This window comes from Plasmopara halstedii (genome assembly GCF_900000015.1).
Source record: "Plasmopara halstedii genome assembly, contig: Scaffold_113, whole genome shotgun sequence".
NCBI classification, from domain to species: Eukaryota; Oomycota; class Peronosporomycetes; order Peronosporales; family Peronosporaceae; genus Plasmopara; species Plasmopara halstedii.
Window position 1 is genome coordinate 1 of NW_020187034.1, and position 24,043 is coordinate 24,043.

At 44.3% G+C, this 24,043-nt stretch overlaps 9 protein-coding genes across 9 annotated transcripts; 3 read left to right on the forward strand and 6 right to left on the reverse strand.

The window, feature by feature from the left end:
* Positions 1-6,806: 6,806 nt before the first annotated feature.
* Positions 6,807-8,736, reverse strand: PHALS_00470 (uncharacterized protein; the record flags this gene model as incomplete). Its single annotated transcript, XM_024716557.1, has 3 exons — positions 6,807-7,666; positions 7,789-7,850; positions 7,943-8,736. The coding sequence occupies 3 exons, from the start codon at positions 8,734-8,736 to the stop codon at positions 6,807-6,809; spliced, it is 1,716 nt and encodes a 571-aa protein (XP_024572513.1).
* A 748-nt stretch (positions 8,737-9,484) lies between these two features.
* PHALS_00471 (NAD(P)-binding domain) lies at positions 9,485-11,044 on the reverse strand (the record flags this gene model as incomplete). Its single annotated transcript, XM_024716568.1, has 5 exons — positions 9,485-9,808; positions 9,890-10,233; positions 10,295-10,377; positions 10,438-10,548; positions 10,611-11,044. The coding sequence occupies 5 exons, from the start codon at positions 11,042-11,044 to the stop codon at positions 9,485-9,487; spliced, it is 1,296 nt and encodes a 431-aa protein (XP_024572514.1).
* Positions 11,045-11,178: 134 nt separating this feature from the next.
* PHALS_00472 (coatomer subunit) lies at positions 11,179-14,151 on the forward strand (the record flags this gene model as incomplete). Its single annotated transcript, XM_024716579.1, has 1 exon — positions 11,179-14,151. The coding sequence occupies one exon, from the start codon at positions 11,179-11,181 to the stop codon at positions 14,149-14,151; it is 2,973 nt and encodes a 990-aa protein (XP_024572515.1).
* Positions 14,152-14,327: 176 nt separating this feature from the next.
* Positions 14,328-17,930, reverse strand: PHALS_00473 (er degradation-enhancing alpha-mannosidase-like protein; the record flags this gene model as incomplete). Its single annotated transcript, XM_024716590.1, has 1 exon — positions 14,328-17,930. One exon carries the CDS (start codon positions 17,928-17,930, stop codon positions 14,328-14,330), a length of 3,603 nt encoding a protein of 1,200 aa, XP_024572516.1.
* A 293-nt stretch (positions 17,931-18,223) lies between these two features.
* On the forward strand, positions 18,224-18,939 carry PHALS_00474 (ATPase, vacuolar ER assembly factor, Vma12; the record flags this gene model as incomplete). The annotated part of the gene is made up of 2 exons (XM_024716601.1): positions 18,224-18,751; positions 18,814-18,939. 2 exons carry the CDS (start codon positions 18,224-18,226, stop codon positions 18,937-18,939), a joined length of 654 nt encoding a protein of 217 aa, XP_024572517.1.
* A 422-nt stretch (positions 18,940-19,361) lies between these two features.
* Positions 19,362-21,476, forward strand: PHALS_00475 (transmembrane protein 194a-like; the record flags this gene model as incomplete). The annotated part of the gene is made up of 8 exons (XM_024716612.1): positions 19,362-19,437; positions 19,504-19,627; positions 19,697-19,891; positions 19,958-20,073; positions 20,139-20,324; positions 20,398-21,259; positions 21,324-21,371; positions 21,464-21,476. 8 exons carry the CDS (start codon positions 19,362-19,364, stop codon positions 21,474-21,476), a joined length of 1,620 nt encoding a protein of 539 aa, XP_024572518.1.
* Positions 21,477-21,487: 11 nt separating this feature from the next.
* PHALS_00476 (uncharacterized protein) lies at positions 21,488-22,924 on the reverse strand (the record flags this gene model as incomplete). Its single annotated transcript, XM_024716623.1, has 1 exon — positions 21,488-22,924. The coding sequence occupies one exon, from the start codon at positions 22,922-22,924 to the stop codon at positions 21,488-21,490; it is 1,437 nt and encodes a 478-aa protein (XP_024572519.1).
* A 1-nt stretch (position 22,925) lies between these two features.
* On the reverse strand, positions 22,926-23,353 carry PHALS_15018 (uncharacterized protein). Its single transcript, XM_024716634.2, has one exon. The coding sequence runs from the start codon at positions 23,313-23,315 to the stop codon at positions 22,929-22,931; it is 387 nt and encodes a 128-aa protein (XP_024572520.1). The 5' UTR covers positions 23,316-23,353; the 3' UTR covers positions 22,926-22,928.
* A 1-nt stretch (position 23,354) lies between these two features.
* On the reverse strand, positions 23,355-23,750 carry PHALS_00477 (Predicted Ca2-dependent phospholipid-binding protein; the record flags this gene model as incomplete). Its single annotated transcript, XM_024716645.1, has 1 exon — positions 23,355-23,750. The coding sequence occupies one exon, from the start codon at positions 23,748-23,750 to the stop codon at positions 23,355-23,357; it is 396 nt and encodes a 131-aa protein (XP_024572521.1).
* Positions 23,751-24,043: the final 293 nt, after the last annotated feature.

A 24,043-nucleotide genomic window follows, 5' to 3' on the forward strand; every position in this document is an offset into this window, starting at 1 on the left:
TCCCATGGCTCAGGGCTTGGTGGGAGAGGAATAGCCGAACGGCTAGCTGATGTCAGCCTCCTTACCGTCCAAAAAAAGTCGGAGAGTTCCTGTCTACTCGACTGAGTGTCTTACAACACGTTCGCGATGCGATGACACAAAGCTAAGACGTGCAGAAGGAATCTGCAGACAAAAAGTAAGAAAAAATGTATAAAACATTGAGGTCGGAGACCCAATTTTATGAAACGCTAAAAACCTTCCTACGCATACAGCTTCTGCTGTCTTTAAGACGAAGCTCCGTCCACGGTTTATTAGATGTTTAAAGGTCGTGGCCAAGCGAGGCTTAGCATATACGCTGAAATCTTCTGAAAAGGATGCGCACCTACCCAATATTTTATCAGGGCTTGTTTAAGCCGTACCGGGATCCCGCACAAGTGAACGCGGAAGCATTGGCGCCGGGGCGTCATCAAAGGCGCTCGGCCACACAGAAGCTGAACCAGCAACTGGTTCTGAGCACGGAGTGCAAAGATATCCGTTTCCAATGGCGCAAGGCGCTCATCCGTCGCATGAAGTGACGTATGCGCCCGCTCGACGGCTAGAAGTTGCTCCAACAGAGCACGATAATCCTCAACGCGAGACAGTCGGTGCACAAAGTACTCTGGGCTGTTGAGTACTTTTGCACAGCGGTAGATGACCTCGGAGAGGCGCTCGGCAAAATGCCGATGACGACGGACTATGTTCTCCAACGATCAAAGAGCATCGCGAGTCACTGGACGGCGAGTGGCCGGAGGCCCGACTACGTAGACGCCTAACGATCGAGTGATCGCGTCTTTCGCTTCAGTAGCGAAATTTTTCGAGCGGAAGCCGTATTCCGCACGAGGGTCTGAGACCGAACGTGGATACGAGCGCAGAAGAGCCGCCCTGTAAGCAGCCTCCAATTGTTGCTCTTGTGCCTCATCGAGGCGATTCATAATGATACCACTTCACCGGGAAGCCGAGAGGGGGTGTCCACAGGGTTTGAGCTGGGCTCACGTCGCGCTGTTGGCACACTTCATCTTCCTCGTCATTCCATGCCGGGAAAAGAGTGTCCTACAACTACTAGACGAGGACATTTGTTGCCCGGAGCGGGCGCGGTGTGTTGCGTCCAGTTGCCGAGGGCTTGGGATGTGCTATCCATGAGGCCGCGGGCGTACTGTCCGGAGATTAACCCTGTGCAGAAGAGAAAAAAGAGCCCCACCCGCGGGCACCCTCGCTGCCAGCTTCACTGGTGTTTAGCGTGTCGTAGACACAGTGCTCACAGAGCGGAGAATTTTTTAGATTCTTTTTTAAGATTGTTAAGGTGTCTCAGACACTCGAGCCTCGTATGAGTAGCCCATTAAATGTGAATTGGGAATATCCACAATTGTAATGGGCAAGAGTGTTACGGGGTTACACGTGCTCTTGTTGAAAAGGCCGGATCTCACAAGATTGTACCACCGTACATAGGTGTGTATTACACAGTTAGTGTAAAACACAGTGGTGTGGCTACACCGTAACAAGAAGCCATCAAGTGGCAGGATTGCCAGTCGTAATGCATATTACTATATTAATTAGGTTTTGCTGCCGCAACTAAAAAAATAGATACAATTTGTTTTTGAACAGAAGTGTTCGTTTGCTTTGGTAAGGCTTTAGTACGTAGAAGTAGCGGAATACATTCCGCTACACTAGTACTTGTTCTTTAAGAGCGTAAGGTCGGTGACCTTATCTTAACTTCCTATAAGCAAAGAGCTACGGCAGCCCCGCTGCACAATCAATGATGCCTCAGCTAACTTTTTTAGCCGTGAATACTTCGCGGCTTACACATCGACTACCCTTTGACATAGCACCACCTGTGCCAAGTTTGATGCAACGATAGTTTCGTAGAAAATGATGTGATGATGCGCTGGCTACAGCTTGGAACTTCTCCCCACTCACAGATGCGTCAGCGCGCTGAACGATGATGTAGATAATCTACTGTGAAGGAGGCATGAAGCAAGGTATAGAAGCTACCACACGCTCATATACATCCCCGATTTTGACCGCAAGGCCAGATCTGCTTCGGCATCGAACACTAAGTCAAGCATGGTAAAGCCCAGAGGTTTAGAAATAGGCGATAGGCGGTGACTAAACCAAGCTATTACACAAGACAAGAATTTGTAAGAAAGCGCAATTTACAACAGTCTAACATACACAACACACACGCTTGTTTGACGAGAAAGCGATTCCTGACATGGTGAAAGAAGGACAGTCTCAATTTGGAAGAATAAAAAACGAATTAAGGGCTAGATTTTTTTTTAAATTAGAATGATTCAATAATTCCGAGTCAATATGGTAAAAATCAATGGCTTCTAGAGGTTATATAAATGATGCCTTCTGCTCCCATAAATGCGATTCATACAATTAAGAACTTACTGAGGATGAAGCTCAACCTGAAGTGATGCAAAATCTTAGTCATACGATGCTTTAGCTTTGACAAGCTCAGCTATAATGTTTGTGGAAAGTACCCAGAAGAAGTGACTGGATTACGCCACTTACTTTAAAGTTAGATACACGTCGGTCTCGTCACCAGTACAAATCCCAAAGTGTTAACCAGCATCAAGTATCACACAAAATGGCTGTGACTTCGTATAAAATTTACATGTGGAAGCACCGTACTGTGATTCCTATGAGCTTCCACAATTCAAAAAAGGTACATCCATGTACTCTATATACCTTCATGTGACGGCTAAGTGTAGCACCTCACAGAATGAGATCAAGACTGGGAGAAAGCGCGTTTGCATGCTCTGAGCTAAAACTTAAAGCGGCTAAGTCTGGATTTTAATATGTGTTGACTCTAGTGTAATGTAGTCGGTCTGTTCCGTCTTCATAATAAGTGACATATCTGGGTTTATCGTGAGTACTTAGCAAACCGCTAGGATACCACCCGAATGAGTGCTATAGAATTTTTGAGTGACGGCAAAAAGAGCCACAACGCTGAAGTGCTGCCGTCATCGTTGTCATAACATTCGTAGTTAAATTTTATGGGCTGCAGACACTGTTTCTGCAAATTATAACGCTCAATAAATCTTTTCCGCCTCACAACATATTCGTGTGTTCTGCCTTCCTCAAGTTTGTTGTGCTGCTTCATTTACCTTGGCTCTCAGCCAGAGCGTTGTGCACCCTGCAAGACGCTTAATCTCATTTGAGAAAAACTTACTGATTATGCTGCGAAGAGATGATCAAATCGAATTTGATCGACAGCGTCTTTCTAATATGACTGGATCCTCTTTGTGGCGGTTGCAAAAGCTCCCGAATTTACAACCACAACACTATTTAACACTTATTCGCAAACGTACGGTAATATGCTGGCATAGGCTGCGCTGCACTTGAGCAAGTATCTGACCAGGCCAAGCCAACTTTTTCTGGGACAGCGGCATGAGCCAGTTTTAAATCATCTTTATCTTTGCAAGATCTGCCCACAAAACCTGCTTAGCAATGACGCAACTCCGATAATTTCACAATCATCAATAACTCACTTGTATATATATAGCGTATTTATGCACATTCGATTGACATCGCTTGCAAGTATTATGTGTGATTTTCACATCCGACTTTCCGCACTCGGTACGACTATACTGTTATTTAAGATTTTGCATAGCCGCAATGTGCTCTCGACATCTTTGTCGCTTCACCAAAGGACGTCACTAATGCATTACTCAAACTATGTAGCATAACCGGACACTCTGTTCAAATAGCTCCTTTCAGAAGGAGGAATATCGCTGTCTATATTCACAGTTGATTCAATCCATTCAACAGATCGGCGAGTGCTGACAAATGCAGCTAATAATGCTGTTCTGCCGCACATCTTTCAAGGATTCGACATTCGAATCAGAATCGGCGGCATATAGCTTATTGAAAGCGTGAACAACAAGCCATATGACGTTCGACTTTATGACACAAAAATTCGGTGCCGAGTGTATACTAACATTGTTTTGTTGTTAGCACGAAAAAACCTCTTTGACTTCCAGCCGTTTTATTGGTATGCGCCGTTACGTTGTGACGCAGTATTTCGTTCACGGAATCAAATAATCTTGTGACGTGCCTTAAAATACAGATAAAGTTGCGTGTTGAGTCTCTCGTCTCCATTCGTGTTTTTTTTTATGAAAGGAAAAGGAACCGTAGAAAAGTTTATGGTAGCTGTCAACTCCTCGTACTCAGTGCACTGTGTGTACCTATAGTTTCTTGCTCATCAATGAGGAATGACGAGCTAAGCTCCTCGTCCGATAACAAATGTACCAATTTGATGACCTCACCGCTTTTCAATTCTTTGCAAACCCCGAAAAATTATTTGAGGTTCTTCACGAGGTGTTGGGAATGGCTTATACCTCATAAAACTGTCTGGACATTCCATTTACGATAGGAAGCTATATCACTCTTTACAAGGGGGGATTCACAGGTTCACTCGGTGGACCCTTACTAATTCAGCAGTCCTGTTGCATGATTAATGTAACGAACCACCATTCTTATTTCTAAGCATTGGACACTCTATTCGGGACCTACAATAGCCTTTAACTGAACCGGCTCTGCCGCAGAGACTAGTCTAGCTTGCCTAGCACAGAAGACATCAGATCACCGTTGCTTTTACCAATTCGCCAGATGTTCACTATGGGGACCACGTCTTTTCCTGTCTCGACATACCACGATATTTTCGTTCTTTATAGTTCCAGGAAGAGAAGTGTGGGACTTAGTTTTTGTGACGTTCCAGTCAATTCGCGTATAGGATGAGATCGCATCTTGATTCTACATCCAGATCAAGACAACTTTTCACTCTGTCAAACCTTTTAATTATTCTTAATTTTAAACATAACCTTCGACACTTTTACCAGTTCTTCGTCGCAAAACGTCAGGATATTGTACCCATATTTGGTATCTCGATGTCTACGCATACTCTCTGAGCAGTAAGAAACAGTCGATCGGAAATGCACGACGCTCCTGATCATATATAAAATTTCGCAGCTTCACAAATTTTTGGACATTGATCTCGACAATCATCAACGTAGCTCTTTTAAGAGCTGATGCCGTTTGCCTACGATCCTTACGAGGTACAATAGAACTAAATTACCCCAGTAGGCGCATGAAGACCTACTAGGGATTGACGTTCCCGTGAAATATTAGTAGTCTGCCCCTGTGCGGGAGCTCGACCCATCATACCATTTAACACATGGCGCAGACTTTTGCAATGCAGTAGAACAAACATCTGTGGGCACTGATGAGGTGCTAAACATCTAAGCGATTTCTCTCTCATTCCAACATTTCTGATGTCCATCGAATCTGGCGCACTCGATAAGCCTCCTTTTATAGTACCTATTAAGACCCTCTCTGCGAGGAAGTTGTATTCCGCATTGAGTACGATGCTCACCGCCTTCTCAAAAGAGAGAGGGCAGACCTGGAAGTGTAAGAGGGTGCTGATCACAACAGTGTCTCCACTCAATACACGCGCTCGCTCGACGAGAAAGAGATTAACGACGTGGAGGGAGATAGACAGTCCCGACTTGAGGATGCTAGTGTTGAGCGTCAAGCCCTTAGAGGTCGAAATGGAGAAAACTCTCCCTCGGGACGAGATATAATATTACCATGGAATCAGCCATGTTACAAACGGAGAGAAAGTGTGTCGCACGAGAGAATCGGCACGAACTTACAACATTTACGTGGGGGAGGCGTCCCCAAGCGTAGAAAGCATTTAATATATATAAAAGAAGATTACAGTATGGTGTTCCCAGATGCATACGTTAAATCTTATATGAAGTCACAACCATTTTGTATGATACAGAATGCTGGCTCCTACTTGGGGATCTGTATTGGTGACGAGGCTGACATGTCCCTGTCGTTCGAAATCGGTGGCGTAAGTCAATCTTTTCTACTGGATATTTCCCACAAACGTTAAACGTTCAAGCTTCTCTATGTTCAAGCTCTGTACACCCAAGATCTTGAATCAGTTCAAGCTGAGTTTCATCCTCAGTACACCCTTAATTTTATGTAGTGAGAATCTAAGCAGCCCTTGGGGTGTTTTGCACACATCTAGAAACCATTAAAATTCAGTGCAAATTTACCTTTAGGGTCTTAAGTCGTGAAATTCTTATCTAACTGGAATGTTAAGGTGCCCAGCACGTGCCCTACCCGCGTGTTCCTAAAGCTGGTGAGCACTCTCAGGTGAGCAAGTACCTCCGCAAGCCCTTTCGTTGCAGTTTCTTGATCTTATCTGGACCAACGATAGATGAGCTGTTTGATTTGTCCCACGGAGAGCATTTGAACATTTAATGACCCATTTCCTAAACCAGAAATGACTATATGCTACCAATTGCAGCCGTTTTCTAGCACTTCGCACAGATGGGCTTTGATTCAGAAAGTTGAGTTTGGGCTTGTGTGTTTCTACCAGGAGCGGAGCTGAGAGCCTTTAAGTCAAGTAGGACTATCAGTGATCTGATAAAAAAATGTCGTGATATCCGCTAGTAGATCATATTTTACGAAAATTTCGGTCCTGATGTGTATACTCAATTATATTCATTGTAAATATTTACTCTGTAATACTTTACTTTACTATATTTATTACAGTATGTTGCCCCGGCTTTCTGTGGCTTTGTATACAATCCTTAGCGCAACTTATCGGCAAAAGTAAGGCTGTCATGAATACAAGGATTACGAAGCGATAAATGTCTACTAGAAAATTAACTCATACTACGATTGCTGACGTAGAATTTTTCACTACGTACGCTAAAGCGACATACCTGTACCTACATGTGGCTAATATTTGTAGCGTTGACATACACATATTAATCAACTCGAAGGTGCTGCCGGCGATGCTCTTGTTCAAGCGCATCACGCACGATAACCTTGCCCATCACATAGATACCGCTGGCAACCATCCCATAGATAGCGAGTAGATACGAGGCAACTACGCTCGCAGCACCGACAAAGCCCAGTAGGACAAAAGCTGTCGCACTTACGGGATCAGGTTGGTACGAAAATACCATGTTGATAAGCGAAAAGAAGAAGTAGAAAAGTGCACCCAGCAGTCCCGTTGTAAAGTTCATGACAGCCACGAAGACCCAATTCAAAACCATACTCAGTATGTCTTCATCTCGCGACGCAAGCACGCGCATAATCATGTGGTAAAAAGTCTGTTGCTGCGCAAAAATCTTGCCCTTTTCAAAAGCACTCCAGAATCGCGCACGTACATCCGCCATTCCAAAATCCGACCAAAGTCCCACAAAATTCCGTGCTTTTTTCATTTTTTCTTCCCGTATTTGTTCAGTTCTCGCCACTTCGGCCGCCCACTTATCGGCTATTGGTTGACGTTGATTTACCATCGTCTTGTATGGCTCACGTACACGCCAGAACCATACCTTAGCTTCGTCGGCATAAGCCTGAGCTTTCATGTATTTAGTGTAAGCTTTGTGGTACTCTGGCATATTGGCAGCCTCGATAATCATGTTTTCATAAGTTGACTTCATCTCTGGAGTAACCGTGCGCAGTCCAGGCGCTAAGAGCATGAAAAACAGACCAACGATCCATAGCACGAGCCCAACGCGAACCTTAGGAGACTTAAGAGCCTTTTCAGCTACAGCTTTGACAAGGGCGACACCTGGGTCTCCTTCACTGGCATATCGTGCACGTTGAACAGCATCAGAATCTGATGATCCATACACACATCATTGATTGATTAGTAGCGATTGAGAAAAGATGCAAAGCTGATTTTAAAAGCATGAGATCGAGTCGAAGTCGGAAAAATGCAATGGTGAAGTTTCCACGTACCCGCCGCGTCCGCATTTGGGTTACCAGGACGACGCATCTTACAATTTAGAGCTAAATTAGGTCTTTAAGTAATTTTTAAGATTCCTAACGTGTTTTCTCGAATTTCTTTATTATACTTTCTTCGCCTAATCTAGTTTTAAGGTACTTATTTCACCGAGCCAATTTTCGAGCCCTAGCTAAAACAGTTTCCCCACCAAACAAAAAACCCATTCCGCATTCTTTCCAGGTCATAAAAGGCAGCTTTCCTTTGTTAAGATGCTGATACATGAGAAGGGAAGCAACAAGTTCTTGCTCTTGTGCTTTTCTTTCCCAGTATCTCTTGCCCAAAGTCCGAGAGCGTACGTTGCTTTGTAGCTGAACGACTGGAAAAAAAATTACGGGATCTCGAAGCACAAGTTTCTGGAATTCGTTAAAGGTTAGAAATGTTGGTAAGCCGATCAATGATGGAAATGGGTTAACTGCAAATTGTCGAATAGCCACTTCAATATTATGAACGTAGGAACTTCCAGCTTCTTGGAGCACCTCTCTTATTGAAGAAGCGTTTACAGTAACAAATCCTTTGGCAAAAATGGAATTGTAAAAGAAACGATAGAGCTCTAGCTCGGAAAAGGCAGCAAACGTGCATACAATACGCAAAAATTGATCGAAAGTCATTTCAGTCATTTCATTCGTGACATCAGAAAGGCGAAGTAAGCTTTCAGTCAAAATTTGAGACCGTGCAAATACCTTATCAGTATCAACCAAGTATAAGAATCCATGAATTGACAAATTGTCGCTTTGTGATGTCTTCTCGCTGTCAAACATTCGACGAAGGTATTTGACGTCACCTCTAGTCATTCCGAGTCCCTTACACATTTGCTCGGTCTCCACGCTCTCAAGCAGATGGCCGTAAATGGCAGATACAAAACTTCTTCGTCGTTGGGGTGACATGTGGCTTTTTGACGCCATTACTGCTATTCTTGTTGGCTTTAATGATCGACGCTGGATTTGACCCATGAAAAGTGCTTTACGCTCATATCTTGAAGTTTAGCTTTGGTTGAAGTTAACTGGCGCGGGAATAAGCTCGTGCCGTTTCAGTTTGTCCACTTCAAGCACAAACAGCACCGGCACACATTGGGAGGAAATCTATATACAGCATAAGTGGACGGTCGCATAAGCATTGGAGATTTGAAGTCTTTTTATCGTCAACACTGCACTGTGCAAGATCAAATACTTTAAAGAAAAAAGTGTTATGCTGACATCCTTCACGTGATATAAGGAGAAATGTGAGTAGGACAGAGCTGCTTAACGTCAGCGAATAAGCTTCGATCAAGTCATATGCATCTTCAAAATGCGACGAGATGATGACATATTTTCGATACAAATGGATAGGAAGTTTCAGTCTCGGACCAGAGAATTGATGCCTTTTGATATCACATTTGCAAGCGTATTCAGTTGGCGGCACGCCCTTTTGGCAAAGAATTTTTCTTTTGCTGTGGTAGGCTCATGCAGTATAATCGCCAGCCAGGTGGCATTTTTTTTTTGCTAGAGATATTGAACAAATATCATCGGACTGAATTGAAAAACCGTTTCAGGCATAACGCATTAGTACACTTAAAATTACTTTGACGGCTTTAATATTTCTCTCAAAATATGTGTACTTAACAAGTATGTTGACATACCATCCGATTATCTTTGAACGCTAAGATCCTAGAGCTTACATGACAAACAAATACAGCGCCAACAGCAACGTGAGCACGAATGTGAAGAAACACTTTAAAAAAAAAGTGCGGGAGGCAGTAGTGCAATTTGGGGACAGCTTCACCGCTGCAAGCAAAACACCACTGTCAATTCGCACTTGGTATGCAGAGTCGCTGTCAGCTTTTTTTTCTTGTTGCTGCCGCATCTTTGCGGATGAAAAAGTCTGCTGCAACTTTTCTAATGCTGGTAATGTCATACTGCGTCCTGCTGCTAGCTCAAACACGTCGCGAAGCTCAGCTTCAAAATTTGTCTGCAACGGCGGGCATGCCATCAAATCGGACTGAAATTGGATACATCAGTAAAATGAAAAGTTAGGGTTAATAACCACATTAAAGGTGCTAATTGACTCATGTGAATATACCGTCATGACAGACTTGTAATCGCTCGAAGGTACCACTAGACCAAGATCAAATGCCTTTATGACAAAACTATTAAAAATCCAGTCGGGCAAAGGAAGAAGCACCATGAGTGATTGCACAGGGAAAAGAGTTGCAGCGCTTGTATCTGGAATTGAAACTCGACCCGACTTGCTTTTGTTCACAGTAGCTGCACTTGCGACAATTTGAAAGAGCTCATCCATCTCCACTAGCACTTGCAAGAAAAGAAAGCGTGTTTTGCGATCCCTTAATCCATCTATAACACTTTTCCCTGTCAATGCATTGATGTAATAAAAGGTGCGCAGCATCGTACACCCCCACTTCATTGCTGCATGCGCACACAAAATAAGTACAATACAGCACTTCACAAATGAAATAGCAAGAATAACCTTGGATATTGTGACGACAGAGTACTCGAATTCCTGTGCTCTCGAGTAAGTCTAGTGCATAGACTGCCGAAGACTTCTCCTTTCTACGATCTCAAAAAGTGCTTAGCTTCGAACTGAACTTCAACCTGAACACCTATACTTACGACAATCTTTCCACAAAGAAACACCCTCTAGATAGAGGTCTAAGCAGTCCTCGATCGTCTTTCACTACGTGGAAAGCTGCACCTCCATGCACTACTATAGCCTCTGGCAGTCTTTAGAAAGTAACAAATTCCAATCAGCAACACCTCTAAGAAACAAGAGCCTTTTGACGTACGCAATATTGAGCTGAGCAAGCCGACGCATTGTTGTCTGAATACTGAGCACTACACGCTTCGGCCTATTTTCACAGGAATTCCCAAACATCTTGTGCAAATACTCGGCCACTTTTAATGTCTCGTCCGCTTCGACCATCAACAGCCACAGATCACACTCATGCAGGGTTTTTAAATCTACTGTCGCTTCAAATGTATCTGCAGAGATTTTGCTGCTATCTAACACGACGCCATCACAGCGCAGTGCCAAAGCATCAGTGTCGCTTTTGCTCTTATCTGATCCTTTGTATTTGTCGTGTTTCGCAGCACCTATAAGCCATGTTTTCGCACAGCGGCCGCTAGCTGCTAGACACAACGCTATATACTGTGCAAGCTGTTTATATTCAAGCGACAACTCGCTTTTCCTCGTATACACCACGCCAACGCGCGGTAACATCTTGAATATTGCGGAGTTGACAATCACTCCGAAGTGGTCGCTTATTGGTGCTATACTCACAACTTAAATTAGCCAATTGTTTACCGACACTTTGCGATTTCCCTCCTCATATTGAAGGATCCACGAGGGTCAAGATGGCGGGCGTGACGAATGAGCGCTACTGCACAGTATTGCTACAGCAGGTGACTAATGAAAAGGCGATTCCTCCTTCACAAGATGAGATTCTGAAGGGTCTTGAGTCGCCGAAAGTGGAGCTCAAAATTCAGGCCGTAAAGAGCGCCATCCTCGCGCTCCTACAGGGAGAGAAACTGCCAAAGGTGCTTATGCACATCATTCGCTTTTGCTCCACGCAGAGTGATCACACGTTAAAGAAACTACTTATGGTTTTCTGGGAGATCGCACCAAAGTATGAGCAGTCAGGTACGGGTGATAAGATCGCACCCAAGCTCCTTCCAGAGATGATATTGGTGTGTAATGCCCTACTGAATGATTTAAATCATCCAAACGAGTACATTCGTGGCTGCATGCTGCGCTTTCTTTGCAGAATCAAAGAGAAAGAAATTTTAGAGCCGCTGAAAGATGCTGTCAAGAGCAATTTAGAGCACCGTCACTCATACGTGCGCAAGAATGCTGTCATGACAGTCTACACCATGTACAAAACCTATGGAGATATGCTGATTCCCGATGCTCCAGAACTTATTGAACGGTTTATCCTTTGCGAGACCGATGCTGGAGCCAGACGCAATGCTTTTCTTATGCTTAACGAATGTGCCCAAGACAGAGCCATGACATTTCTTATGAACGCTATGGATCAGGTCCCGAAGTTTGGAGATGGATTCTCGCTCGTGATCCTTGAGATGACGCGTAAAGTTTGTCGCCAGGACCCTGCCCAGAAAGCACGTTTCGTTCGCTGTGTCTTTCAGCTACTCAACTCATCATCCCCAGCTGTTAGCTATGAGGCGGCTTGGACTCTTGTCACATTGTCGGCTGCTCCCACAGCAGTGCGTGCGGCTGCAAAAACGTACAGTGGACTGCTTAATTCACAGAGCGATAATAATGTGAAGCTTATTGTGCTGGATCGACTTGCGGATTTGAAGAAATACCATACAAAAGTATTGCAGGAAATTCTTATGGATATTATGCGCGCGCTCAGCTCGCCAAATCTAGATATTTGCAGAAAAGTACTGGATATTGCTATGGATCTTGTTTCAGTACGTAACATCGATGAAGTTGTGACTCATTTGAAGCGGGAGGTAGTTAAGACTCAAGACAAGACGCGCGAAAAAGCTGGTGAGTACCGCCACTTACTCATTAAAGCTATTCATGCTTGCGCTGTCAAGTTTCCAGAAGTTGCCAATGCTGTGGTGCATTTGTTAATGGAGTTTCTCAACCAGCCTGATGGTGCTATGGATGTTATTCTTTTCGTACGCGCAATGTGCGAGAGCTACCCAGATCTACGCGAGAGTATCCTACAAAAACTGATGATTTCATTCTCTGAGATTTCACGGGCTAAAGTTTACCGTGTCGCCCTCTGGATTCTTAGTGAATATGCAACCCTACCACCCGAAGATGGTACGGAAAGTGACACCTCTATATTTGAGGCGGCAAATACAATATTCACTGTTATCGGTAGTCTTCCCTTGGCAACGGAAGCCATGCTCAAGACGCCAACTGAAGATACTGAAGGTCCTGAAATCGCAGCTGGTACCGGTGCAGCGTACTCGAAGCCCGTTACTAAGAGTATCGTGCTGGCAGATGGCACGTATGCCACAGAGACCTCATATTCTGGCCCAGCTGCAAAATCTGCGATAGCTGAAGATGAGAATGTGCCAGGTCTTCGACGATTGTTGCTGAACGGAGACTTCTTCCTTGGCGCGGCAGTGGCTTCGACTTTAACTAAATTGTGCCTTCGTTTATCGAACGGCGATCTTGCAAGCGCTACAGCCCGCGACGTTGCGATCAAAAAGTTAGTGGTGACTTCTACTCGCTATATGTGCGCAATTGTGGCTTTTGGACAGGCAAAGACAAGCAAGCACGAGATAGATCAAGATTCTGCACGACGTATTCTTATGTGTGTGCGTGTCCTGCTTGATCCTGCAAGCGCCCAGGCCATGCATACTATCATCACCGAGGAGTGCCGTGATGCTTATCGCCGACTTCTCGACACGCAAAAGATGCAAGAGTCTGAAGCTGCGCGTGCTGCTGGTGGTGATAGTGAGCCACTCACACAGGTGGACGAGCTAATTAATTTTCGGCAGCTCCGCGGCAAGAAGGCTTTGGGCTCGACTGACATTGATATTGATGATGGTGCGGACATTAATCGAGCCCTTGGTCAACAAGGTGACGACTCTAATGAGTATGCTGGAGCTATGCGGCACGTGCACCAGCTAACAGGTTTTGCAGATCCCGTGTACGCCGAAGCGTACGTCACGGTGCATGACTACGACATCTTGCTGGAAATTTTAGTGGTTAATCGCATTCCCCAAACGCTAACAAACCTTACAGTGGACCTGTCCACGATTGGTGACCTTAAGCTTGTAGAGCGCCCTCAGCCGCAAACCATAGGACCGCTTGACCAGCGCACGATTCGTGCCAACATCAAAGTAAGCTCTACGGAAACCGGCCACATTTTTGGCAACATTGTGTACGACTCGGCTTCAGGAGCTGAGAAGACATACGTAAATTTAAATGACATCCACATGGACATAATGGACTACATCAAGCCAGCCACGTGCACGGATTCTGCCTTCCGTTCAATGTGGGCTGAATTTGAATGGGAGAATAAAGTGGCGGTGAACACAGACCTATCGAATGTGTTTGAGTTCCTTCAGCACGTGGTCGACAAGACAAATATGCGCTGCATGACCCCGACAGCATCCCTAGGTGGAGATACGAATTTCTTAGCAGCCAATCTGTATGCTAAGAGTGTATTTGGCGAAGATGCTCTCGTTAATCTCAGCGTAGAAAAGCAGGATAATGGTCGCATTGCTGGGTATATCCGCATTCGCAGCAAGACTCAAGGAATTGCACTCAGTTTGGGCGATCGCATCACAGCTGTCCAGCGCGGCAAAGATGACCAGAGCAAGCGGAAAAAGTTACTCGTCTAGGCTGCATTGAATAATAAGTGCAGAGTCGAATTGAGTAAAGCAGCTTAAGTTCACGTTAAGACAAGGGAGAGAATAGTAGTGCTTGGAATGTACTGAAAGAGAGATCTAAGAACACGTTAACAACCTAATCTTGTGAACTACTTGTTTTTTCTATAAAAGTTTGATTTGACCAGTGCTCACCATGGTGGGGTATCGATAATGGCAATGGTGAAAATATCTGTAGCTTCCGACTCCTCTGTTTCTCTATGGTTCCTTTCCTTTGTAAGTAGCTCAATCCCCCAAAGCGGACCATACACGTTAAGGTTGTCAGCTTTGCCCACCACCCTAGGAAACGAATTGTCTCCAGTTAAGCTCCTTGTTCTTTTTCGATTGATGTTCGAATCATCATTGTGATGCCGAACATTGACCTCGATGCTTACCTTGACAGGAGACAAAGTGGATGTCTTTGTTTTGGTCAGGTGAGTTTCGAACCATTCGCCGAGACGATGAGAAACCATCACGACCGGTACATTCAGAATCTCATTCGACGCATCCTCAGCTTCCTTATCAACACCTTCCATCACGAGCACAAGATCGTTCTCTTCATTGTTGACAATGATGATACCAGCAGCGCCCCACTTCATCGCATTTTCTGCTTTCTTTTCAAAAAAGCATTTCCCTCTTTGGACAAGCAATATATTACCAGCAATTTCTTCAGTTACGCTTGACAATTCATCACACCCGTCAATTGGATCAGCAATTACGACTTCTCCCTCGGGAAACGCACGTGACATTTTGAGTGAGCTTGTCGCACCAAAATTAGCTCCTACACAAGGTACTGTCAACGACACGTAGGAGCTGTCCGCAGTTGGTCTTGTTGTCGCGTTGCGCAGTGATTTGATGGAAAGCATTTTTTTGTCTATTTGAACGTGAAGCGAGCAGTGCTGTTCTACAGGTAACGTCAAATCATCTTCCACCTTGTACACATGGTACTGTCCAAGATTCGGTGGACGATAATCATTATCGTGCCCTTCTTCGTCATCCAAAGTGTACGAATCAGCATCGAGTTCAATATTGTCGAATCCTATTCCAATGAGCAATTGGCTACCCTCAGCAACCGTTGCTACATCAATCCAGTCACCGGTTTCTTCTCGAGTTACGCGCACGCGCCCAAGAAGTTGCTCAACTCGAAACTCACCAAGCTGAATACCTCCGTACAAATATTGCACCAATGGGCTACTAAAATCTTGCTCCGTCATAGATTCGTCACTATAAGAAGCTGCTTTAACAAATTTTTCCAGCCATTTGATATCAGTATTCTTTGCGATGCTTTTCTGGAGCTTGTGTTCCAGCGCTGGAAGCCATTCCTTGAGTAGACTTGAAGCTAAACTTTCTTGATTTTTCGTTAGAACCTTGCTCTTTGTTGTAATGTTTGACTTTAATGTGTCTGAATCTGTCATTGCAATAAGTTTTAATTCAGACATCGCATTACTGATCGATCCAGATCGTTCCAGATTTTTGACCGCAGCCTGAGATGCCTTGAGGAGAAGAGCAGGAGATGGTGCACGAGGTAAACACTGAGTAGTACGAGCGACAAATTCGCCTTCGTAACGGAGAGAATAATTGACGAGCTCGTAAAATTTTGGCGCTTTACATTGCATAACTCGTCCAGCCGAAAATGGAGCGCTGGATGCCGCTTTGATGCTGCTAGTGTATGCATCATCTGCATCTAAGATCCGCTTAACCAGCTTTGTCGGTAGGATTGGAAGTGGATGGGCTTCGGTGGTCATTACATAATTGCCCTGGCGAAAAAAATGAGTTGTATTGAATAGCAAGTAAAGGTACTTGCAAGTTTCAGAAAGAAAAAATGACGGCATGTAATCTTCCTGTTTTTTAGTCTCGACGTCGGCTATGCTCGCATAGCCACATGAAGTCTTGGTATATTTTTGCAGTGAATGAACTACGTGAGCACCAGCGCGCAGCCAGGACGAGTCGTTAGTCGCCTCATGCATATAAAAAGTCGATTCAATCAGCTCTGGTCGTAGTGGATAACGGGCTCCATTACCATTTCGTAGTTTGAGAGGCTTCCAGTCTCTAACATTGAAATGCTCAGAAAGAAACCCATAGTCTCGCCAAACGTGATAAAAGGCGTTCATGGAATCTGCAGCAGCCTTAATATCACCTGCAGCAACTTGCATACCAGGCCAGAAAGCGGCAAGGTTTTCAAAAAATACAGTCGCGCTTCCGCTGCGACCGTGACAACCAGTATACATGGAAACATCTGTATACCAGTCTCCATGTTTGTTATGAAACAGCACAGCCGGGTACACTTGTGTAAACATATCTAAGGCCTCCTGATCACCAAAAAGCTCGTACATCTTCATTAAGTACTCGTAAAAGCTATCTGAGTTAGTTCCTGGGCCCGATGAAAATTCAGTCCATTCACCATTAGTTGTATTAATGTGCTTTCCAAGAAGTCCAAGTTTTGAGCGGCGAATAAAGAGCGCTCGAACAGCTCCCCGCGCTGCTACAGCATACTTCGGATCTCCTGTCAAGACACTTAGCATGGTAAATTCAATTGAGAGTGATCCAGCACCAGCAGTTGATGCAATCGGCGTTTCTCCCTTTGGTACACCATGCCTCAAATTAACTGTACCGATTGGAATACCCGTTGCAGTATCAAACGCAGGCAACAAACGATCTCCTAAATCTACGGCTAGCAGCAGTAGAGTACCGTCATATCCACCATTCGGAAATAGCTGTAGCTCTGGATCTATCGCAAAAAGATGTGCCGATAGCAGCCCACCCAGTATTCGTATGGTTGTCTCGAACACAGACACTTCGGTGTCCATATTAAAGTCGGCATTTTTTACCACCAATTCCACAGCACGTCGAAATTCTGTCGCGTCTTCCAGAAGGGCTAATGTATCTAATGTATCAATTAGCGTCAACATTGGAAGGCGTCCGAGCTCGAACTCTCCACCTTTACACGAAAGGGGCAGCAAATCATCCTGTGGGAATGCATTCGCCATATAGCCATTGTACGCATGATAGAACATTTCCTTCACTGTTTGAGTCAATGCCATGCGTTCTTCTTCATCCATGGACGTCGGTGCAGTAAAAACAAATTGATCTCTCTGCATCAGTCCGCAAGCTACTGGTGAACACACATTCAACTCGTACTCACATTGCGATTTTTCTTCCACAGAATCAATGTAGGCTTCATTATCATGCAGAGCACAACACTTGACTTGCAATTTTACCGACCGACGCGTGCCTTCGTATTCACAGAGATCACCTGAGTTGTATTGCTGCTGAGCCATGTAACCCATCCGATCAGGGTCGGCAAGTCGAGCTAAATTATCCACAGCCAAAACTCGCAATGGATGTGGCTTGTGCGCATCGAATGTACCGAGTAAAATGCTCTTTTCCTGACCTTTAACTTGCGGATGGAACTGTCGTACGTATTGATCAAAACACCATTCGTAATGCCACCAAGCACCACCTACGTGGTACCGCAGACAGCTTTCTCCACGCATTGTTCGCTTCAAGCGATTTTTAAAAGCGCGATAACTGTCCCCAGACAATGTGTGGAGCCCATTGAAGTGCGAGAGGACAGCAGGACTGTCTTCAGCTTGAGTTTCACCTTGCGCAACGCCGTTGACAACCAATAATGATATGCACGTCATGAGAAATACATATGTATACGAGGTCTTGACAGTTGCAGCAGCATGAAAAGAAGAAGGAAGTCGGCCACAAACATTCCAGCGCGGCTGACGCGGCAGCAGCTGAGACTGCATAGCTGAAATTGGACAATCGTTGGAAGTTAAATGTTGTACAAGAGGTCTTGTAGTCAGTATGAAAGGTACAGTCTAAAATGATATTGTACTTCAAGTCTCATCTTTTATAATCCATATATGAAAACTAATCATTAAACGATTTTATAATTTCTGAGACTTGGTGTTCGGGCTTTGTAAGGAAATGAGGTGTCTTCAATTTTATTTGGTATGACAAAATATGTGATAATAAAGACAATACGATTAAAAGGTGGTCTTGGACAATGAACTTACCCAAAAAGACAGTAAATTGAATCATGGCTGCAGACTTACAACTCTATGGTGATAGCATTAAAGATCTGCGAATGTTTCTCACGACACATTTAAGCCCCGACCAGCTGAGTCAATCGAAGTTTAAAAAATTACTTTATAGTGAGAGGAACGATGTGCTTACACCGTCTGAGTTGCGTCAAGTATGGGAGTTGATAAGCGAGTTGCGAGCTTTAAACCCATCAACGCCTACTCTGATGTCATTTTTGCGTCAGGGGCGAGGAGTTCAAGTTCGTGTTGAGGCTAAAGAGCAATTAAAGGATGAACAAGATAACGAGAAGAAGACCAAGTACCTCGCTAGTCGTCGCAGGAAACTCCAGCGCTTGGACGAGGAGATGCGCTACAGCAGCATGGTGCGCAATGTTAAAACGCGATCTGTAGACAAGGAGCTATTGCATCATCAGACCAATATACGCCAGCATCTTTCCATTGGAGCCAATATGGTCATGGCTCGACTCACAGCATTCATTGCTGTTTATTTTTTAGCTCGAAATCTCACACAGAACGAGACAACGGTAAGTTTGATGGTGGATGATGCTATTAATTCATACTAAATGTTCTTGGTTCTACTATGCAGAGACTTGTTGCTGGACTTGTTGGTGCCATCTTCATGATGATCATTGAGATGATATTATTTATAACACGAGCAGCCAAGATTGAGAGTATAGAACACGAAAGTAAGAAACAGAAGAGTGTCTTCTGAAAACGAGAAGTTGATACATTTATGGGTCAGATCGTAAATAGGGTAATTTACTGCCCATTTTAAGTAATATTCTTAAACATTCTACCCAAAATACGCTTTTTGATTAATATTTTAATGAATTACGTGGTTGAGTTACAAAAATTGCTATAAAAATGTATCCCATAAAACCATTACTGGAGTATAACTTTATTGTGCGGTTAGCATTTCGACGTTTGCACACTATAAATTTTGTGTAGCAAAATGTCAAGTCAATGGGTTTTGTAGCAAAGTAATACGTTTACTATGACAAACGTGGTGTTGTTCTATATAATATAATCTAAAAGACCTGTGCACGTTCGCTTTTTCTCAGAATGTTCATCGTACGTGGTGCACACAATTCATCGGCACAGAGCTGATTCGCAAAAAGTGCTTCTAAGGTCTCGATGACGCGAATGCTGCTGATCATTGCGCTGCTCTGCTGCTCGTACTCTCTCGCTGAGCCTGCCACTGCGACAATCTGTAGACTCCGTTCTTCATCTCAATCAATGAAATCTGATTTCTAATTCTGTGTATTTTATTCTTCAGTACCATCTCGATGGCTGGACGAGGGCGTGACTGACATGAGTGAAGTCGTGACATGGGGACATCAGCAAAGATTTTGTTTTTATGAAAATGCTTCGCTTCATATTCGTATGGATCCTCTAAACAGGTTATACTTATCTTATTAACTGTAAAGAATAGATTCATTATGGCTAATAGACGGTTTTGTGGATAAAAGCACACTTCAACCGGCGCTAATCCAGTCGCTCGGCCAGTCACGTGAGGCGAATGCTCTATTTAATATGACCAATGCCACACTCTGGTACTTGCAGAGAGTTGCATGGCCCTTACGTCCGGTTTTTTGGACCTGGACCGAGTTGCGAGTTGTGGTGAAGAGTCCAAAAGTTCATCTGTTGAGCTTCACATATACACGGTAGATTTTTTGTTGATATGATACAATTTCTTGATGTTTGATTGATATGATGTGCTTTTGTAATAGGACTCCGCGAATGTTATGTCGAAGTGTATTAAAGGCAGTGCAATTGACTCTTACACTAGAAAATTATGTACCTCCATTCGTCGTTCAGGTTGTTGAAAAATTGGTGTTTGTGATGTGTACGTTGGATTAAGAGTTGTGTGCTTTCATACCGTGCTAATTTGCTCAATTTGATTTTTATCAGCCAAATTGTTGTGTGAGAACTGCGTTAATGGCTGTCCGCTCAAGTGCAGGGAATTAGAAGATGGAGGTACATGCATGCTCGAACTCAGTCCGTACCACGCACCATGCATTACAGTTACGGGTCCTTTACAGCCATTTATCTCCACAGTGACACCACACTTTTTTTATGACTTCACGTTTTACACATGTACGCATGAGTTTTATGATATGGCGTTCTGTGAAAGTATTTGGCGCTGATTTGACACTTCTACATATTGCAGATCTAACGTGGGTGTACGCTCAAAACTTTTTTCTGGGTCTACTGTTGTTTTATTCTTCTGAATGGCTCTCGCGATCGCGCTCTTTCCACTACTTATTGGGTGCCACTGTGGGTGTATTGTTCTCAGCGCTTCTTGCTCTCTATCTCTTCCAGCGTCAAGCTCGAAATAGTACAAAATTCTTGCCCGGAGCTCAAATTGTGTCGTCATTACTATCTATGGCAACGGTAGCGGTGCCAATCACAAGTTTCGTGATCATGCCGAATCTATATCGTCTCGGAACATGGGCAATCTCGTATCTTGTTTACTTATGGAATCGGGAGGTTCTGTTCGGTATCCCACACTTGGGTAAGATTTATTTTGCTTTTTTTGCGATCTTTGGATGCGTACTTGTATGGTGGTATCAGTGGGGTGCATCTGCAAAGGTGGATACTATCGCACAAGATGAAGAGGATAATGGAGAGATTGACAATTTGGACGAGGAGTTGCCACCACCGACGAATTCGCAGCTCATCATATCACGTTCTTTGAAGCTAGTTGGCATGACATTGTTATTTTACAGCACATCATCGACCGAGACGTCGTTGTTGTTGATACTTTTAGTATCGCTCACGCGCGTGTTTGAAATCATTGCTACAATCGCGTACTTTTGGTATCATTTCGAAAAGCCTGGTCGCCATAGTAACTTAATCACAAAATCTCAATACGAGAAACAAGGACAATTTGAAACAGAGAAAGCGCTAGCTCAATTGCAGGAGCATTTGAAACAACATCCGGAAAAGTTGGACTTAGTTCGAGAAGAAAATGAAATTCGGCTCCGAAGATTTACCAGAGGTCGCAACCATTTGGACGTGGCGACGCAAGAGTCGATGCTTTCTCGCCAGCCCAAACAACGGCGGTCGTTCTGGTCGTATTGCTCCATTCAGTAGGTCATCAGTAGCAATAGAAGAGGAAGCAGAATTTACAATAAGAACAAGGTACGCTCTTTATGTATTGGCACATCTCGCGTATCTGATGACCTGTCAAAAGTTAAGAAATGAACATTTTATCACGTTGGTTATGTATTAAGTTATCCTGACTAGAGAGGTAACCATTAGATTTCTCGCGTTCTTTGTAGCATGATCAAGTCGCGATTTCGTGTCCAGATATCGTCAGACGATATATTGCCGTCCATCTTGCTAATGGTTTTATCTTCAAACACCAAGTCATCGTCATCATTGGTAATTCCGTGGACACGGGATTCATGACGAATCGTCTCTTGAAGACGCTGCCACGAGTAACCGGAACAAGAAGAAGAAGACAACATTGGAGTTTCTTGTCGTCGAGAGTGGAAATCTGACATTTCTGGTTGACTGCGTTGCCACACTAAAGCAGGATTGTGCAAGTCTTTATGAACCATATGTGACTCATGACTACCTCGATTGTCTCGCTCGAATGAAACAACAGGTCTCCGAATGGGTGGAATTGGAGTATTTCGACAAAGCACGTCTGATCGATTTGCCATTAACATTGTATCGAGTGGAGGAAGCAATCGACGCGGAGGTAACGATAGCGCTGGAATCGAGCATTCACTTGCTGACGACCACAAATGCATCTTTGATAGTGAAGCGTGGGCTGGTGGAAAAGTTGAAGATGTCAGTCTGCTACGAGATCCAGTCATTGACAGCGTGGATCGTCCACCATGAGCAAAGCAAAAGCCTCCTTTGCGAGCAGTAGTCGTACAGCCTTCAAAGACACACCGCTTTCCGCCACCATGGGCAATGCAGCGACCACGACTTACGGCACTATTGGCGCAATTGTCTACAATACATCGTCGTCCACCACCATGAGCTTTGCAGAGACCTAGACGCTGAGCACTGCTGGTACAGGCTTCAACAGTACATCGCTTGCCACCCCCATGTGCAATACAGCGACCACCAGTTTTGGCACTACTCGAACAATCTTGTATGGCACATCGACGACCGCCACCATGTGCTCGACATCGGGCACCACTCACTGCACTACTGGTACAGCCCGTCACTTCACATCGATGCCCTCCACCATGTGCGATACAATATCCACCTTTCTTGGCACTTGATCCACAACCTTCTCGTTGACAACGTCCACCTCCACCATGAACGTAACAGAGGCCTCGACTTTGTGCACTACTCATACAATCTGGTACTTGACAACGCCGGCCTCCACCATGACTTCGACATAATCCACTTGAAGCAACATGCTTCTTACATCCTTCATGACTACATTTTCGTCCACCGCCATGTTGCACGCAGAGATTACGACCAACTGTACTACACGTACAATTTGACGGACTATGGGATACATTTAAATGTTCAGACTCGATCTGCTTCAAACAAGTCGAGAATCGACCATGAGCTTCAACCTCATGATCGTCCGAAGAACTGGAAGTTTCGGAAAAATACGCGTGATTAAGTTTTATGTCTTTTAAAGAGTGTGAAGCTGCACGATCTAGTTGACGAAGCGTGCGTTTCGACTTGTTGGGAGTTCGCATCTCTAAGCCTATAATTTTCATTCTTCTAGCACCTTTGTTTACTATAACACGCTAGGACTTTTGGAAGCTCGCCGACTTCAGCTTTGTCACAGCACTTGGATTGCAAAATGAAGCACGTCCAACGTTTTTGGTGAATTGCCAGAAAGAGACTTAGAAACTTGCGTGGAGCGACGTGCGTGGCAGCCGTCAAGCCGCTCGAGGTCGACACCCTAGCATTATGGGACGAGACTTTCAGATGGTTTGGGACCACGACGATCTCTCTAGCAGCTTCTAGAGGTGGGAAAAACATTTTGAACACGAGAAACGTGCCGTCCTGTCCCGGATGCCTTGGGCTGTCATAGTGACCGATGTCGACTAGTAAGAACCTACGCACTTTCTTCGCAAGACTCAAACATTGAAAAACGCTGCACATCACTTAACGGCAAAGTATACAGAGAATTAGAAACACATTCTAGTCTTCCTTTTCGAGCTTAATTTCGAGCATAATAGCGCTTTTACGCTTCTGCTTAGCAAAAGCCGAGGGCACCTCAAGTTGGTACATAAGCACTTCAGACTCTGGTTTCTCATGTAAAGTATTAAGTGGCACTTGACAAGAGCCAATAATGTCGTCCTTTGAAATGCGATCATGATCAAACACTTTGACATCCAGCACAGCCGATTGAATATCCTCGGCGATGAATGAAAAAGTCTCTTCAGGATCCCACTCTGGATTGAGGTTGGCTTGGATTACAGAGCTTTTACGCATCGTATTAGCGAGTTGGAAAATCACATACGGATCGCTTTTGCCGTTAAAGTCAGCGGATGGCAGATCGACGGCCTTGACGAGTGTCACGTGCACGGCGTGCATTTTGTCGCTGATAGTATGAAGTATGAAGTCACTTGTTACAAAGTGAACGACAAAGGTGCAATCACTAAATCTTTAAGTTGCAGAAGTCACTCTATGCCTAGAAGATTCTTTCGAGCTCAACATAAGTTTTTGTCTGATGGTACTGATATAAACATGCATGCATCACGAAGACGCAGACCATCATGTTAGAAACGAATTCCTCAGTTTAGTTGCTGGCTTCAACGTGACAGGTGCGTATAAGATTAAAGCTGCATTTTATGTCCTACGATTCCTAGCCACACGTCTAGCAGCCG